This window comes from Stegostoma tigrinum, chromosome 13 (genome assembly GCF_030684315.1).
Source record: "Stegostoma tigrinum isolate sSteTig4 chromosome 13, sSteTig4.hap1, whole genome shotgun sequence".
NCBI lineage: Eukaryota > Metazoa > Chordata > Chondrichthyes > Orectolobiformes > Stegostomatidae > Stegostoma > Stegostoma tigrinum.
In genome coordinates this window covers 32,730,542-32,749,690 of record NC_081366.1, presented here as the reverse complement: position 1 = coordinate 32,749,690, position 19,149 = coordinate 32,730,542, and the positions used below count along the sequence as shown (strand labels likewise).

The following is a 19,149-nucleotide window of genomic DNA, read 5'->3' as shown; positions in this document are numbered from 1 at the left end:
AGTTTCTGGACAAAAGACACTGATTAAAAGTGAATAAGAACGCAAAGCAACAATGGAAAGTGCTTCAACAAGGAATGGTTAAGGTAGCAAGTTCGAGGCAGTCAATTGTGGCTTTCAAAAGGTAATGTAATAAGCACTGAAAGAGAAAAAATGCTCTTTGCTCTTGCAGAAAGAGCTGGCACAGACACAATGGGCTGAATAGCCTTCTCCCATGCCAAAAGGCACAACTGTGGCATTCTCAAGTTTAGCACCAAATCTAGCACTTCACGCTAACCTAGGGGAAGTAAAAGGCAGGCTAATGACAACTTTCAGGCTTTTCCAGCAGCAGTGCACTACGAACGTCACCAACTCAAACATAAACCTTCCTCCTCTGCAACAACCCCTGAAAGCTCACTTACAGTATATGGCAGTGCCTGTGAAAAATGGACACATCATCAACACACAATGCAATCTGATCATGTTTTATATACTGCCAATAATTTACATTAGGAACAGTTTACACTGGAACTTCATCATCCTGGCAGTAAATTGTGATAAATTGCTTTTTATAACTGGCATTTTACACTGCCAGTGCTTATGTTGTTGATACATTTCCCTGGAATTTCACAGTAAGAATACTTGATGCTGATTCTATAAGTTCCTAATTTCTGATTGTTCAAGCGTAAATATTATCAATCATTTTGTAGGACAATTACAGCTTTTTAACTGTTTAATTTACATATTTAGTTTAAAAAAGGTTGAAAACTCAATTTATCACTTTCAGAAAATTTAGAATTCAAAAGAAAGTTTGATTTCTCCCTCAAGCGTGAAGTCAAGTTCATGCAGTTTGCATAAATTCTTCATTAACTTTTCAAACAAATAGAAAATAGAAGAGATAAAAAACATAAGCAGAAAACATTTGCCAGAATTGTTTACAACAAAATTATGTTAATGCTCATTAACATTTTGAACTATTAGCTTTATATTACGAGGGTGTGCACTCTTGGCAGTGTAAAATGATGGGATTATAGAGATACCAGAGCCAAGTGACAAAGTCATAGCTATTACAAGTTTCATCAAAGTGCACACAACTCATTGAAGAATTATGACAAAGTGACTACAAAACCTGTTACTTTTGTTGGTTGCACAGCAGCATGACCATTCAATGTTTCATGTTACATCCCGATAAGCTGTTATTTTATGGTAAAAATATATCACCTGAATATTGTACAATTTGGCCATTGTATTCTGACAAATATCTCTATCTATTTTCTAAAATCCTTTTATTCATTTTCATTTTCTCTCGTAACTGGAATTTCAAATGTTCAAACTCAGGGTTTATACAGAGCTAAAAGTACAGTTGCACATTCCACAATAGCATTTTAAAACGTATCAAATAAACTACCTTTTGCAATGTTAATAGCTTCAAGTTTGTACTTGAAAGTTTCAAATTTCCTCAGGCTAGGGTTTTGTATTTTTGCCCAGAGGTGGATATACATGAATTACATTCAGACTAGTTTTTTTTAAACAATATATTCATAGGACTTAGGTGTCACAGGCTGGGCCAGCATTTACTGCCTCTTCTTAGTTACCCTCATGAAGGATGCGCTGAGCTTCTTGAACCCCTGTACCACAAGCTTTAGGTAGATGCACTAGGCCATTAGAAGGGAGTTTGGTGATTTTAATCCAGCAACGCTGAAGGAACAGCAATCTACTTTCTAGTCAAGCTGATGAATAAATTGGAGGGGAACTTGCAGGTCGTGCTATACCAATGCATTTGCTCCTTTGACCTTCTAGATGACAAGGTGTAAGTTGTCATGGATTTGGAAAGTTCTGCTTAAAGACACTTGGTGAATTTCTGCAATTCGTCTTGCAGATGGTACACACTGCTGCAAATAACAGTTGGTAGTGGAAGGAGTAGATGCCTGTGGATATGGTGTAGACTGCTTTGCCCTGACGGTGTCAGACTTCTTGAATGTTGTTGGAGCTGCACTTATCCAGGAAAGTGGGGAATATTCTGTCACAGTCCAGACTTGTGCCTTAGAGATGGTGGACAGGCTTTGGACAGTCAGGTGGTGAAGTACTCTCTGCAGTAGTCCTACTCCCTAACCTGCTCTTATAGCTACTGGAGTAAGTTTGGTTTCAGTTTCTGGTCAATGGTAAACCCCTGGGCAAAACCAGTGCATTACTTTTGCAAATGATGATTTATTGACAGATACAAACCGAAGATGATAGTAAGACTGAAATTGTAGGCTCTGGTTGAGACTGAGAACTTCATCATTTAAGTACTCAACACAGATTTCAGATGATCAAGACAGCTGCAAAACACTCTCCATCCACTGGAGCAACTAAAGGCTTTTAGTGTCACATCCCAGGACTTTCTGCCAGCGTTCACTTTGCACCCCAAGGGTGTGGTGATAAGCGAAGCAAATGTGAAAGGATTTTTCCAAGATCTCAGAGTCCAATTGCCATTTGAGTAAAGTTCATTAATAAGGAGTGTCCAATGGAAAATGGAAAATTTCAATAAGTCAAACTGTGCATGGAAAAGGGACAAAGCTGTTTTACATGCCTTTTCCGTGATTATATTTTTGTCATCTGCAGAAATTTATACCCTGAACTATTCCCTTCAGTTCTGACGAATATCCAATGTTGCCATAGGTCATTGTAACCTCCGAGTTTTCACTGGAAATATGTTCCAAGTAACTTTTCCTAAAGAAGGGATTTTTTTTTTCCCCTCAGAGTCCATCTAATGAAGTTTGAGCATAATAGGGTATTTCTGCTTAGTTTTGTTAATAAATCTACTCAGGATCTTTATTAGTCAATTTATTTATACCTTTCAAAACTTTCTCATCCTGTACCGTACCCATTCACTTTAAGGAAATATGTGTAAACAAAGTTGTGTTAAAGTCTTATTTCTTTCCTGATAGGCTACTCATATTTCAGCAAAAGCAGAACTCTGATTTATCGACTTATTTTGATTAATTTAACAGCAGTTTCCTGACCTCCAAGATTTGATGTGGATTTGGCAGCATAGTTTGATTTGAGTTCACTACACAACAGGCCGTTAGATAACTCAAATTCACATACATTGGACTTGTACATTAAACTATGATTCCAATTCCCAAAAAAAGTCATTCTCAATTTGAAATAATTTGCACCATAGAACTCTCCAGCATAAAAGTAAACTAGTTAGCCATCATGTCTCTTTGACCCTGCATTCCATTAGTATTACAGTCCTCCTCCTTCCCTTCCTTTGTCCTGTGTCTTCCACTGCCTCAAACGTTTTTTCTCCTTCTTTAAAAAAATGCAGTGTTTTCAAACTTAGCTATTGCCTGTGGCAAATCTTAAGCTCTAACTATTTTCTCTATAAAATTAACATCCTCAATCCTCTCTCCTCACTGAATTTTAAATTTATCTTTCAGCACTGATCCGAACTAGTGTAAAAATCCCCTTCCGGTTTCATTTATCAAAGACCTTCATAATTTTTAACAGCTTTGTTAAATTATGTCTCTGTTCCAATGAAAGTAGTCCTAAAATCTCTGGTGTCTCTCATAATTATATCTTCTTTGCCCAGTACAACATTGCCCAGAGGGAAAGATACTGTTTAAAAGAAAAAGTAACTGAATTTACTGGTCGCACAAGAGTACTGTTCTGAAGTATACAAAACAAGTCTGAACAGTATGCGTCATTTGCAAGCTTTACAAACTTTTCTTTCTCTTGGGTGATATAATGCTTCCCATGAACTGTTCCACATCCTTTCAATATTGGGGTTCCTAGAGTTGCAGACCATTGGGCAGAATTAATTGCCGCTGTAGGGGTCTCTTGAGTAGATAGAGTGTTGCTTGAGGCCTGCCTTGCCTTTTCCAGGGAAAGCCTCCTGAACTTCACACCAAACAGATATTGGCAAGGCCACCTGCAAGCCTTCATCTAGAATCAAGACCCCAGGGACAGACGTCACCCCCACTCTCCCCCCATCCCCCAGCCTGCTGTACCCTCAGCTCCTGCAAGGAGTTGGTAACTTTTAAAATCAACAATGCCAAGAAGAAGGACAACCCCAGCCCCATTGTCCACATGGGCAGACTGTGAGCTTTTTACTCTAAGTTTAATTTTAATGGAGGAGGGAATCAGGTATCCTTTGGGTCCACCACCATTTCACTAGAACAATGGTCAATAACAAAGACCCCTCTTTCTTGGCAGCTCCTCTATACTGGGGCTCTGGGGCTTGCTGTACCAGCTCCACCATGGCCTCCTCCAAGGCATTGCTGAATGCTACAGTTGCTGGCAATAAACAGGCAGTAGTCAGCAGTGAGAATATTGTTTCCTGGATATCAGTTCAGTAGAAGACTGTCTGCTGTCGTGTTAAGTACCTGAATGGCAGAGGATACATCTTGCAAAGAATCAGGTCAGATGTCTTGCCACTTCCTTCAGGGAATGTGAAGGACACCTACTGAACTTGAAAAATTCCTATGTCACTGTTTTATCTGATTGGTCAAATACTATATTCATAAAAAAATTACAACTGAACTGACAAGGAATCTACTAGAGAGAGAAAAAGAGTGAAGGAAATTATCCAGCCTCTGTTGAACTCAGGATGTTCTAGTTCACAGCAATTTACAGCAATTAGACTTTGTCACGTTAAAGTACAGACAGGATTAAGTAAAGAGGGAAACTGGACATAAACTGTAGACAATAATGTGTAGTAAGGAAACAGATGAGGCTATAATAATTGAAACGTAACCACAGAAAGGCCAGGGCATAACTAACAAAATATAATCAGATACATAATTTGAAAGGATAAGAAAGATAAAAGGTGGGGTAGTGTATCTACACTAATTAGAGATAATACAATGACAGTAGAAAAAGAAATAATAGAATCCAGATGAATGGAAATAAATGATAGGAAAGGATTATCCACACAACCAGGAATAATGCCGGCTACAAAACAGTATAAATGAGTCAAAGGTAAAAATATGGATTTTAATTTCTGAAATTAAATGGCAAAATATTGAATTCAAGGGAATTAATGATGGACAACAAATGTTGTACTTGCCAGTGATACCTGCATCCCAGGCAAGAAAAAAGAAAATAAAGAAACATGTAAAGGGCATAGAATAACATTCATTCAAGATTTGAATTTCCCAAACTAAACTTGGTAGGATGGATAATAAAAGAGGTACAGGGAACAGAGATTTTTTTAAAAAACCAAAGGACCTGCGGATGCTGTAAATCAGGAACTAAAACAAAGTTGCTGGAAAAGCTCAGCAGGTCTGACAGCACCTGTGAAGGAAAAAAACAGAATTACCGTTTCGGGTCCAGTGACCCTTTCTCAGAACTGAAGTCTTTTTCTGGGCTCATTAAGTACACAGTATATAAAAGGCTCAACAACACAGGAAGGGTTTCTGAATCTCATAATATCAAATAAGCCAGAAAGAAATATAAGGGTGAATCTAGTCAATGATGATCACATTCTACCTCTATTGATATTACAGCTTATAGCCAAGTTATCAGTCATTTACAATGTAACAGCCCTCTAAATTTCTAATTGTCTGTACTTAAGGCAGGCTTCTATGTTATTTTGTTTTTAAAATTTCAATTTAACCTATTTTTATAATCAACCTGTTCAGAGAGATAATATCACACACTCTGGAGCAGGCAGTACCCTTGGCCTCCCAGTCCAGGGGCTTTTATGTTAAATCTGGAAAGTTAAGATATTCTACAGCTATACTTTAGAATCCCGAGCCAATCAAAAAGTCTATACATAATGATACATAGTGATGATTTGAGCATAATCTCTTTCCTTCATTCAACTCTTTTCTAAATAATGTAGTAAAATTTGATGCAATTAATAATGTAAAGTAGGTGGTACCTTTCAGGCTGCACATCTGCCAATGTGGTATACTGCATCCAAAAATTCACCTGCACATCTGCCAATGTGGTATACTGCATCCAAAATTTCACCTGCACATCTGCCAATGTGGTATACTGCATCCAAAAGCAACCGCAGGAAATGCTACACTTGTCCCCACACCTCCTCCCTCACCCCCATCCCAGGCCCCAAGATGACATTCCACATTAAGCAGAGGTTCACCTGCACATCTGCCAATGTGGTATACTGCATCCACTGTACCCGGTGCGGCTTCCTCTACATTGGGGAAACCAAGCGGAGGCTTGGGGACCGCTTTGCAGAACACCTCCGCTCAGTTCGCAACAAACAACTGCACCTCCCAGTCGCAAACCATTTCCACTCCCCCTCCCATTCTCTTGATGACATGTCCATCATGGGCCTCCTGCACTGCCACAATGATGCCACCCGAAGGTTGCAGGAACAGCAACTCATATTCCGCCTGGGAACCCTGCAGCCATATGGTATCAATGTGGACTTCACCAGTTTCAAAATCTCCCCTCCCCCCACCGCATCCCTAAACCAGCCCAGTTCGTCCCCTCCCTCCACTGCACCACACAACCAGCCCAGCTCTTCCCCTCCACCCACTGCATCCCAAAACCAGTCCAACCTGTCTCTGCTCCCCTAACCTGTTCTTCCTCTCACCCATCCCTTCCTCCCACCCCAAGCCGCACCCCCATCTACCTACTAACCTCATCCCACCTCCTTGACCTGTCCGTCTTCCCTGGATGACCTATCCCCTCCCTACCTCCCCATCTATACTCTCCTCTCCACCTATCTTCTTTTCTCTCCATCTTCGGTCCGCCTCCCCCTCTCTCCCTATTTATTCCAGAACCCTCACCCCACCCTCCTCTCTGATGAAGGGTCTAGGCCCGAAACATCAGCTTTTGTGCTCCTGAGATGCTGCTTGGCCTGCTGTGTTCATCCAGCCTCACATTTTATTATCTTGGATTCTCTAGCATCTGCAGTTCCCATTATCTCCATTTTCCTTTAACTGGTTTTGCAAATACATCTGGATATCAATGCAGAAGGCTCACTTCAATAGTGAAAGGAGTTAGGCTGGAAAAGGACAGCAGGTCAGACAGCATCCGAGGGCCAGATCAGTCAATATTTCAGGCCAAAACCCTTCATCTGTCTTCCAGCATCTGCAGCCCTTATTGTCTCCAAGAGTGAAAGGAGGCCTTGCTCTATTGCCTGCTATCACCACCTAAAATACACATCTGCTCGATTTAATAGTAGCTTGCACACATGTAAAATGAGTCATCCAAATGCAAAATCTGTGAAGCAACATTGTTGATTTTCTACCTTCCCTCCACTTCCCTCCCTTTTCACCCAGATCTCTGACACTTGTATCCAGGTATTTAATTTTGGAATGCATCATTTTTTGATATAAAATTGCTGAAGAAAACATTAACCTATAAGATAGGTTTTTATACCAACAACTAATTAATATTTCTAGAAGTTTTCGGGTTAAATCTAGTTACATTCACACTTGGCAGTTTTGCTACATCAAATGCCATGACAGAAGAAAATATCAGAATCCCTGCTACAGCAAAGCACACAGGAGTTCTCAGTGTTCCAAAAACCTTGAACAACTTAAATAACCACAGCCACCGGGAAATCAAGATATTTCTTAATTGAGAAATGTTCTGACTCAATGTACATATAGCTGTGGTTATTATCATTGATTTCTCCTTAGAGAATTCAGTATCCCACTGCAAGATTTATGATTTCTGTGAGAATGTAGAGGGAATGGTGAACTCACACGGCCGGTTGGGCACTGGCTTGGGGAATGTAATGCCTACTGGATTTGAGAAGAGAATTCAGATGTTTGAGGCATCAACAGTTAGAGGAAGAGGCTGGAAGCCACTGGTGGAAGAATGCTCCCTGTCACCGTCCATCATGCTGGAAATGGAAAATGCACAACGGGAAAGAAAACATGACCAAACTCAGAGTAGGCAGGATGAGTGACTCACCTTTTGAGGGAGGGGATGGCAAGACCCAACAATGTGAGGTCCCTTAAAAGAAAACAATACTCACCGGCCCTTACACTGTATGGTTTACAGTGTTATTACTGTGCTTAATCCCTAGTCATGTTAATACATTAGCTATGTGCACCTCCCTGCCCTAGACATCACTGACCACCTCAACACTTTGACATTCCTGAACACAGAGGCCAGAGAAAGAATTGGGATGTTGTAGGGTGAGGAGCAATGGAGTCTACAGGACCTCTTGTCCTGTATACATCCTGTTCCTCTTCCTACTTCCCATCTACCTCCCCATCTATCTACTTCCATAAGCTGTAGCAGGTTCTCAACATAGATATTGAACAATTGTAGGTTCTGTATAGCCATGAAGTTAGGTATGTGCTGGCACAGTTGCATTAATGGCTACATATACAAACAACCAGATGCGAGGTCAATGCAGTGCCAGTTATAGAAAAGAGCCAGATAGCTTTCAGTGCATTGTCACCTGTGCCTGCAAAGTGCTCTCTATAATATTTCTCCTTCCTCTTCCTCTCAATACATTTTGATGTCATCCCTGGTTCTATAGTTGGTGTGGGAAACCACTGCTCTCTCGTGGAGCCCGTTGACCTGGAGATTTGAACGACTGACCCTAGGGAGTAAGTGTAATGGTCCAGACTTGAAGATGGTTTTCTTGAAGGTTGATCAACCTTGGTGTGAACTTAAAAGTGTCAGTTGAGCATGCAGGGCAGAGGTGGGTCCCCAGCCACTATTGGAGATTCCAGAGTGGAGACTTCTGAGGGGGTTTGTGTGGTTCCTCCATTAACTGGGTGCCTACTGGAACTACCTTTTCTCCCTGTGACAGAGGAGCACCTGTGGAGCTCACTCACCATCCCATTCCCTTGATAATGTGCCTATGGTCCTGAAGGCCAGTAGATAGACCACCGAGTGCAGATATGTGTCCTCCCTCGTAGACTGTCAGGATACTGGACCTGGCTTTCCATGGCAGCCAACAACATGTCCATGGAGGCACCCAGACAGATGCATTCCACAATGCGCAGCTACAACTTCTGGGCAATGAGGGCCATTGATTCCATATATCTGTCTGCCACTCCTCTTCACCTCTGTGCATGCAGACAAGGTGCAACACTATAGTGTTACTAGTCATCTCCTGTCCGTGGCTGAGCAGGTACCTGGTCTTTGGCAGTCCTCTGAGTGCCAGGAGCCTCGGGTATTTTATCATGTCACAGTGAAATGCTCAACAGATTGTGGTCACACCCTCTCTTAGGCTAATGTCCCCATTGGGATGTTTGCAGTAGTATCAGTATTTGGAACGGTGTAAGAGGCAGCCTTGCCAATGCTTTCTCCATTTCACCAAGGAAATAGTTCACGTTAGATGTACCTGCAAGACACAAGGCAAAGAGAAAACTGAGTAGAGTAAGTATGCAACGAATAACCTTGACAGTGGGCTAAGTAAGAGGTGCAGCGGAATGAAGAATGGGGATACCTGGTTGGTGGAACATGGATAGCTCAGCATTCCCACAGGAGCAGCCCCTGTCTTCTCCTGCAAGGGCCAGGATTGTCTCCTTATGAGGAATGGTGAGCTTTAAGGTCAGGAACCCCTCTCTCTACCTGCCTTGGCTTTTCCTTCCCAGATATGGGCCATTTTCTCCTGTAGTGTGAGAAAAGAAAGGATTGAGTGAGATGAAAGTGGGTGGCATGACTGTTAGTGCCAGTGAAGGTGGGAAAATTGGTGAAGTGTTCCAAGAGAATAAATTGGCAGTGCAGAGGTCATGCATGATTAGTGACATGGGAGGGGATGGGTGGAGACATTGAATGAGGGAAGATTTTGCAAACAATAATAAGAATGCAGAGCAAATGTGTGCAGTAGCAGAGAAACAGTGAGTGTAAGACAACAGAGAGAAGAGTGGGGCACTTACCTGAGCACAGCTGACCTTCATATTGCACTGTGGAGATAGCACTGATCAGGGTGGTAATCTCGGACTAGGCTGCCAGGTTCAGATGGTCTTCTCTGCCAGTCCTCTGGGGACAGTCCCCCTGTCTTTTGCACCACCTTCTTCACCAGAACTTCCAGGTCCCCGTTGGAGAATTATGGTGCTATCTCCCATTTATCAGACGTCTTCAAAAAAATGTCCTCAAGCAAACAGGTCGCTTTGCAATGCCAGAGCTTGTCCTGGTCTCGTTTTAAAGATGGTGAAATGCGAGGGATGTTGATCTTTTAGCAGATATCCACTGAGTTGTGATTTATTTCAGGAAGGTGCATGACAAGATGGAAATAGAATCGATGAGATGAATGCCACATAGATGGACCAGGTAGTTAATGTGTTTTGTAAGATACAGTGACAAATCTCATTCGGCTTCACAGTGAGGAATACTCCAAAAACCTTAAGGCAACTCATACTTAACCAAAATATCATAAGATTTGGCCCTACATTTCAAAAGTACTTTATGACACTACAAATTTCAGGACTTTAATAACTTTGCAGGGATTGAAAGAATCAGCAATAATGTTTTCTGGAAAGAATTGCTTCCGGAGATGAAAGGGACAAGGATAAAATGACATGAAGGGATTAAAAGCAACAAGCTAATTAACCATCAAAAGAAGGAACCAAAGCAACATAAACAAGCTGTTTCCTGGGAGACAGGAGGTAACACTGCTTGATAACTTGCTGCCTTGTGACAATTAGGAAATTAAAATTGCCACCATATGGAATTTGCTGAGATAGAACAGTCTGTGTTTTGAACAGACAGTTAACACAGAACGTGACAACAAATAGAGAAGCTACTCCTGACAAGAAGGAAAACTGATGATTTGATAACTCCAGAAGTGTACCCAGTGTTGTGGGTGAAAGGATTTAGTAATGTCACATCAGAAATTCACATGACAGTAATTCCTATTAGAATTCACCTTCAGGATTCTTCAGTAGTAGCACTTCAAAGAACCACACTGCACAAGGATTGAACCCTGCCATCCAGGGACAGATGCTATTGATTGGAATCATAGCTAACTTCCACCATTAGTCGAGTAATAGCTAGGTTGAGTTGTGAGGCTTAGCTTGCTTACTTGAGGGGCCTTATTCTGGCTGCTACATGCAATAAAGTTAAGAAGTAGTTTCAATATTTGATCATTTGATATTTCTTAAATAAGTAGCTAAATTAAAGGTAGCTTGTGGGAATTTACACACAACATCATTGGCTATGGCATTGTTTCAATGTTAATGATGTTAAATGTATTGGCAACTTTTTTTTTGCCCTGCAAAAGAAATGATGGACCAAATTGTTTACTGTGCTATTCCATGCACTGAACAATATAGAACTAATTGAGGTAAAGGTATCTGCTTAACCACAAGTCCTATGTAATGTTACCATGAAGCATGTGAAACTTTCATGGTGTTAGATAATGATCATAGGACTCACTAAGGCTTACCAACCTGAATTACTGGTTAAACTTAATTTAAATTTCTTTTGTTCATAATCATATAATTTCAGTCTTCAGTAGCAAAATAACACTTAATAAAGCTGTTTTGGAAGATTAGAAAGATTAAGCAATTGCAAGCTTTTCACCTTCAGTAAACTGTCAATTTCTTAGAAATTGAGTGTTAATAGAAACAGCTGATGTCTAATAAATAAATTTGACAGAAGCTGGAAATATGAAAGAACTACAGAAAGTTCTGGAGGAGCTCTGAAGATCTGGCAGCATTTGTAAAGAAAGAAATAGAGTAAACATTTTGAGTATGGTATGACTGTTCTTCAGAAGTTAAAGGAGAGTCGAATTATGGCTTTTATGCTAGTGACAGAGGGAGTGGAGGAACAGATGGAACAAATGGTGATTGGTCCACAGCAAAAGACAAAGGATGTGATAGTGGTGGTAAAGGAGTGATAGACTTGTGTAGTAAGTAGAAATATTAGCTATGAAAAGGAGAAATGTGCCCCTTCTGCTGGCTACTATGTACACCCACTGCCATGTCACTTCTGTCTGTTATCCAGGGTGAACATCTGTTACACCATGTGTGGCACATGGACCAGAATTAATTACTTATGAGTTAAGCCATATTTTAAAAGCATCATCTAAACATGACCTCAGCAAGCATTAATCTGTATAACAGAGATTAAAAGGGGAAAATGCTTGTGGTATTTCTCATGTAATTAAATGTGAATTACAGTTATAGTTGGTAATTATGAAGCAACAAACTTCCAACCACTACCACTTACATTAACTCATGAAACTCAATTACAACAGGTCTGCAGCCATGCCACCAGGCTAAGTGCTGATGAATGGTTTTACAGGATCTACAAATACAATAATTGAGACCTTTCAGTCTATGTTTTCAACATTAGTGAGCATGTACCCATTAAACATTGTAAATGAAAGGTTGGTATTTATATTTTAATTTTAATGACCTCAGGATATCAATGAATAACTTTTGAACATCTGTTGTAATATAGGAAACACAACTGCCAATTTGCACACAGCAAATTCCCAAGGGTTGCAATGGCATAACAATCAGGCTGAGGGTTAAATGCTTGTCTTCGGGGAGAGCTCCCCTGCTCTTCAACTGGTAAGGCTAAATGCATCGGTTTGGTTTACATACATTAGGTTGCATTATAGAATGCAGTAAAATATTAACTCTGGTTGCTGGTTCCACTAGATTTATTAGAATGTTTTCATTTTCCCAAATATCACAGCAACAATTGACAACAGTTGGAGATGCTTAACTGTGATATTTGCCTAATTGGAAGCTTATCACCACTTACAATAAAGAGATTGCTTTAGATCACATCCATGCAGTCGCCCCTGTTGTTTCTAATCTGGAGTTCTTGGTTAACCATTACAGACACTATCATTACACTTAAAAGTTAACTCCAACTTTATTAAACTCTCCGTCACACTAGATGATTGTAGTAGACAGACTTTCATAATTTTCGGGACCAGACCGATTATGCAGAGTGCATGCAATGAGTCAGTTTGCATAAAAGGAAATGACTAATGCTAACTTGAGATTCATCGGTCCATCTGAAAAGTCTTTTGTACAGTGGGCATACCAGGACAGGATTAGTCTTGGCAATATTGACCTCCATGTTTTAACCATCTATTGAATCTAACAAATTCCATACATAAAGAATGACACTTTGTTGAGTTACTGCATAGATGCTTGCTTTCATTTTTTCAGCACAACTATCCAGGCTTAATTATTAGTTCAAAAAAGGGGGAACTTTGAAAGCTAAGAAAAACAACCGCACATCAGTAAAAGACACTTATAAAGCAGAAAGGACTGAGAAGACTATAAATGTAAGAAAGACCGATGAAAGGATTTTAATTGTCATTCCACCACTAGAGCACGCCAGCTATTTTGCACTCATTTTCTTGCTGCAGAACGTCAGCACCTTCCCATGGAGAAATCCATTGTCAATTTCTTTGCAGGATAATATTGTATGCTGTAAACACTGTACTTGCCAGCAGGTGGGTCCTGAGGGAATACCAAGTGCAGGAAGAGGTAAAAGCGCCGAACAGGGGGTTTGGTGAGAAAGAACATTGGAGGCAGTCAGCCAATCTAGCAGTGAGCTCCAGCATCTTTGTGGAGCCAGGAAGAACATTCATTAAAAGGCGAGATAACAAAGTGTGGAGCTGGATAAACACAGCAGGCCAAGCAGCATCATGCTCCTAAGGTGCTGCTTGGCCTGCTGTGCTCATCCAGCTCTACATTTTTTTATCTCGGATTCTCCAGCATCTGCAGTTCCCATTATCTCTGATTCATTAAAAGGCCACTGTTTAGGCTGCTAAAGATCTGGTCACTTGGATGGTCAGTGTACAGCATTCATACATCCCTGAAATGGCAGCAAGGCTTTAAAGAATATTGAAAGACCAGAATTTTTGTAGTCAAAGGACCACCATCTGAAACAAATGGTTTTCCAAGCACCCATGAAATATCCCCATCACAAATGACAACAGCCACAGCATTAGCCTTGGGTTTCCAGCTCCATTTTAAGGTTGTTATTGCTATATTAACATGACTTCAATTATTTAACATGAGAAATAAGAAAGTCTAACAGAGCAAGAGAACATATGGAGCCAATAACTCTTCTTCATCTGCACTCCCCTCTCCCATCAAGAAAACAATTCTATAAGCGATCTGAATTATTTTCGCCAAAGCTTCAAATAAGTAACTCTAGATTGACTGGGCAGCATGGTGCCACAGGAACCCAAGTTCAATTCTGTACTGAGTGACTGTGTCTGTGGAGTGCACATGTCTTCCCCACGTGTGTATGGGATTCTATCAGCTGCTCTGGTTTCCACCCACAGTCTGATGATGTGCAGGTTAGGTGGATTGGCCGTGCTGAAATTGCCTTTTCGTGTTCAGGGATGTGCAGGCTGGGGGAGTTTTAGCCATGGTAAATTTGAGGTTATGGGAATAGGGTGGATGGGGTGCTGGGCCTGGATGTGATGTTCTTTGGTAGGTCAATGCCAATACAATAGGTCAAATGGTCTCTTTCTGCACTGAAAGGATTCTATAATTGCTCAGTGCACAATGACAACTAGAGCTAGTATGATGCCTACACTGTCATGACACACACAATTGGCATTGGTATCCTTCAGGCCAGTGTAAAATGATTCTTTTGTATTTATGTATCTCAGAGCTACATTTAATTGCATGCACTGATTAGATTGGTGTAATGGCTGTAGCTTCCTTGTGGCTGTTAAATGTATATGGTTGACATTTTTTATTTTCTGAAGTTATTCTTCATGTAATAAATGTAACAAAATATTTAATGAACCCATTTGTCTAACATTGTTGCAGTGTTTCTGTGATATGATGGTTTTGAAGAGTCAATCAACTGATCTTTCACTTTACAAGTTTTCCCTGCTTTGTGGAAATTCCCAGTCACAGTATAGCTCATGACAGGTGAAATATAAACAGGTTGTAGGACAGAGCTATTATTTAACAAATCTAGAGTCCAACGGGTGGCATGGTGGTTTAGTGGTTAGCACTGCTGTTTCGGCAGGGATCCAGGTTTGATTATAGCCTTGGGCAACTGTCTGTGTGGGGTTTGCATGTTCTTCCCATGTTTGTGTGGGTTTCCTCCAGGTTCTCCGGTTTCCTCCTGAAGTCTAAAGATGTGCAGGCTAGGTGGGTTGGCCATACTACATTGCCAACAGTGTCTAGGCCTGTGCAGACTAGGTGGGTTGGCCATTCTAAATTGCCAACAGTGTCTATGAAATCCGCTCAATTTTCTTGATTTTTTAAAACTTAATTTGCAATAGATCTTTAGGTGCATTTAAGTTTCTGTGTAATGTAATTTATATATATCCACATCAAAGTTAGAAATATTACTTGAGGAGCTACTTATATGATTTACAATTGCTAAAATAGACTGCCCTGATGATCCATAACTAATACATTTTGATTATTCTACGAAATCTTGTTATGTCTTTCCTCATCATACACTCTGCTCCTACTATAGTCAGTACTAAAACAAAAGCTGCTGAAGATCACAGCGAGTCAAGCAACATCCATGGAGAGAAAGCAAGCTAAAGTTTTGCATCTAGATGACTTCATCAGAGCTGAATTTCATGATGAAGAATCATCTAGATTCAAAATGTTTGGCTTGATTTCTCTCCATGGATGCTGCCTGATACGCTGTGATCTCCAGCACTTTTCGCTTTCAGTACAGATTCCAGCATCTGAAAATTTGCTCCTACATTGTTAGCAGTGAATTGACCAGTATGGTGGGCTGTCATCATCAGGAGACATTTTTCTCACTTTATGTCATCTGTTTTCAATGATGACCTCACTACATAAGCGTAGAAATTTAATTCCAAAGATATTCTGTAGAGAATTAGAAATAGACTGATTGAAAAGTCTGCATATCAGTATGAAGTTGTAAAACATGCTGGAAAACCAGAGACATCTGTCCTTTCATCAAGCAAATATTGTGGAGCAAACCCACAAGGTTTCCTTTACATCATCTGTATCATATTGATTCAATTTAGCCATATATATTCCACAAAATCAGATCTCATTTTACTTCTTCAGTGGCCTGCTGATGTGAGTGGCACCATGTGATTTGTGCTGTCTGGAGATAAACTTAACTCAAAAACTTTTGAGTTCCAGCAACAAAGGACAATCTGGCAAAATTTCACACTGCAAGTCATTTACCACAGCTTCCTGTATTTGTCCCAAATACATTACCTTCTTAAGTGCTACGACATTATATCCAAAGTGTTTACAGTCGATATTCATTTCCTGTACAAAAATTCCAATCTGCTACTAATTGCATTTTTATTGCTGCTGCGTTGATTATGTCCAGAGAGTTGAAAATGAAACCTTTATTGAGACCCAAGAAAATCAAACCTCACTACTCAAAACTCAGAGCACATCATCAAACTTCCTCTACAATTTACCTATACTGATATAGGTCTGATTAGGACCTTGCATGTGTAATTTACAGTTCAGACCTGGGAAAATGAGAGGAAACATAATAGAGTTGATTTCATTTTTAGTTATCAATGTGTGGGCTTTTTTCACACGTAAATATAATTTCTCCCAAGTACTTAAATGTGCAAACTTTAATCGTTTTTGTTTATATGAAAAACTAGATTATTCAAAAATTCATACAGGTAAGACTTTTGTCAAAAATATCAAAACAATGATTTTTTTGAATGTTAAGCAGGTCAGTTTAACCACCAAATTGTGACCATAAACCAAAAACACAAAACTGTGCAAAATGTTTTTAATTTCATGCAGATATTTAGGGTTGAATTAAAACTGTGCAGAACTTACGTTGGTTTGCCACAGATTTTCCGACGGTACCACTGCTTGCAGTTGGTAAAGTACTTCTTGTTGGATCCTGCTACTTGTTGCATAGCACATACATTGGGGCTGAGGAAGAACACATTTTTTTTCTTTTTATAGCAAAGAACAGTAACTAAAAGTTGCTCAAGAAGCAGTAATTGTATAATCCATCTGCAGTCCAGCTATTCAATGGAGCCATTGTTTCAAATCAAGACTAAATTAAAGACTGTCACATCAAATTCAGTTTTTCCTTCTTTTAAAAACTGTGTATAAAGCCAGGTAACATTACCACCACTGTTCTGCAATTTTACTGAGGTTTTAAGTTCTTAAGTAAAGAACAAGTTTACATTCCTGACTCGACAATATAGTTTGATTGGGCAATTCAGATTTATTTGTTCTTTTTGAATCAAATTTATTAGTATGCAGTTTATAATATTTGCATTTATCAATATAGTGCAACACTTATGCTCACATTTGCATTAAAATTAGATAAAGCTAAGATATGCAGAAATTTTAAATAGAACTTCAATCCAGCTTTCTTTTAGATGTTGCTTACCCATGTTGTCTGCCTCTGATTCTACTGTGCTGTAATACTTGTTTGTAAGGTAATATCGCACTTGTCAGAGTAATGCAAACTAAAACTAAAGACAAAACAAATGCAACTAAATACTTCATGCTGACTGAACTCTTCAGACTTCTTTCGCCTGCGCAATCCAAGCAGTCTCCTGAGATAATAGGCTGGCTTTAACAGAGCTACAATTTATAGATCCCTGAGCCGAAGGGGAGGAGTGGAGCAGTAAACATGCAAAATCTAAGTGGTGTAACCAGTGCGCAGGTCAGGACCCCACTGGTTGGGGGAGTAGCTCACAGTTCTTTCATCTAAACTTTAAAGAAACTTCATTCTTTCTTTCTGTATGCTTTGCTCTGGCAGAATGTTTGCATAAGTTCTAAACTTTTGAGAATAAAATAAGTGAAACAGAAGTCTTAAAGACGATAGTATTACACATGGAAATGAACATATAACATAAAAGAGTATGAATGAAAAAGAGACAGTAAAATTATAGCACCAGCGGGAGTAGTTGATCACTCTGCACTTCAAGTGTGATCTGCCAGTCAATACATTGAACAAAGAAAGCTTGCAGCTAAGATTAAGAATAATATCAAGATTTATGTCAGGGTCCCCTGCGGGTTCAGCAGGTTTATGTTTTGAACAGTAAGAGCTGTGAAAATCAGAAAAAACCCAGCTTTATTCTTTGGTTTGTGCTGAATTTGTTGATCTCAGCTGGAGTGACAGTGAGGTATGAGACTTAGCATCACTGCCTGAGGTCATGCAGAGAATAATCAGAGCTCTTGCTTTCGATCTTGCTGAATTCCCAAATTATATAAACAATGGCCTGAATTTTAATTGAGAAAAAAAGATGTGTCAGTGTTTTGTTAGGGGTTAAGTTGTCAGTAATCTGTTTCCCAATCCAAAACTCCTCCATACACTCCATATTTAGCTTTAACTGAGACTGGGAGATAGCCAAACATATACATGGAGTGAGTTAGGAACTTTACAGAAAATCAAGATGTAACTAGGGTCATTGTTGTTGAACTTTAAACTGCTGTTGACCAGTTTAGCATTACAGAACCTGACAGTTTCCTGAAGTCAGTGACTGGCAGGGTCAGGGGTTCGGTGCCATACCTAGCCTGCTGGATTTAGGTCCTTGGCTGATGAATCTCAGGGATTGGGGCATTCACCATCAATCTTTACTCTAAGGCCTGTGACCTGCTTGGCCCCAACGCAGCCAGACATTGCTTCAGCTCACCACACCATTAGGTCCGGATCTCACTCTTCCTATTTGGCTACAATACCAATCGTTCATGGATCCCACTGTTTTGCAGGGTTAATGTTAATAGGTAGAATGATAATTACCAGAATGGTGGAGGGTTTGCCTATGTCGGTGTTTCGTGTAAAATCTGCTTGTGTATATAGTTAGAGACAATGTTCATTAAAAGGTCATTATTGTGCCTGCTGCAGTCTATATCAACAATGTTCCGAAACATAACTAATTGACAATCACAGACAGTGATCACAGTTGGTATCAGCAGCTGAAAGAACAGTGCAGGAAACAAAAATAAACAGAACATAACAATAAAATGAAGTAAAGAAGTGTGGATGCTGGAGATCTGAAAACAAAACAGAAATTGCGGGAGAATCGGCAAGTCTGGCAGCATCTGTGGAGAGAAAACAGAGTTAATGTTTCAAGGCTATTCTGAGGAAGGATCACTGGACTTGAAACTTTGCAATTATCCATCTTTCTGCAGTCAAGTGAGGATTTATATTTATCAAACATGTATTTGGCATGCAGAAGTTACAAAAAAGACAAAAATAAACATTTAATCAGAGAATCAGAGAGACTGTGCAGAAAAGCAACCAACATCTTGCTGTTTGTGGGGCTATGGAATATAAGGGCACCCACACTGAAAAACAGAAATAGTGAAGAGGGTC

The 19,149-nt window shown here is 39.9% G+C and overlaps 1 protein-coding gene and 1 long non-coding RNA gene across 3 annotated transcripts in view; both read right to left on the bottom strand.

Annotated features, from left to right (window-relative positions):
- The window catches only part of tgfbi (transforming growth factor, beta-induced), a 57,667-nt gene extending 40,273 nt beyond the window's left edge, over window positions 1–17,394 (bottom strand). For both annotated transcript variants that reach the window (XM_048543729.2, XM_048543730.2), the window contains exons 1-2: window positions 17,215–17,394; window positions 16,647–16,745 (exon numbers count right to left, since the gene is read on the bottom strand). In XM_048543729.2, the coding sequence (XP_048399686.1) occupies window positions 16,647–16,745; window positions 17,215–17,333 (218 nt within the window). In that variant the 5' untranslated portion in view covers window positions 17,334–17,394. The remainder of the gene's footprint in view (window positions 1–16,646; window positions 16,746–17,214) is intronic.
- LOC125458458 (uncharacterized) lies at window positions 8,431–9,920 on the bottom strand. Its single transcript, XR_007248826.2, has 3 exons — window positions 9,786–9,920; window positions 9,353–9,517; window positions 8,431–9,247 (listed from the first exon to the last, which is right to left on the bottom strand). It is a non-coding gene; the product is annotated as an uncharacterized LOC125458458 (long non-coding RNA).
- Window positions 17,395–19,149: the final 1,755 nt, after the last annotated feature.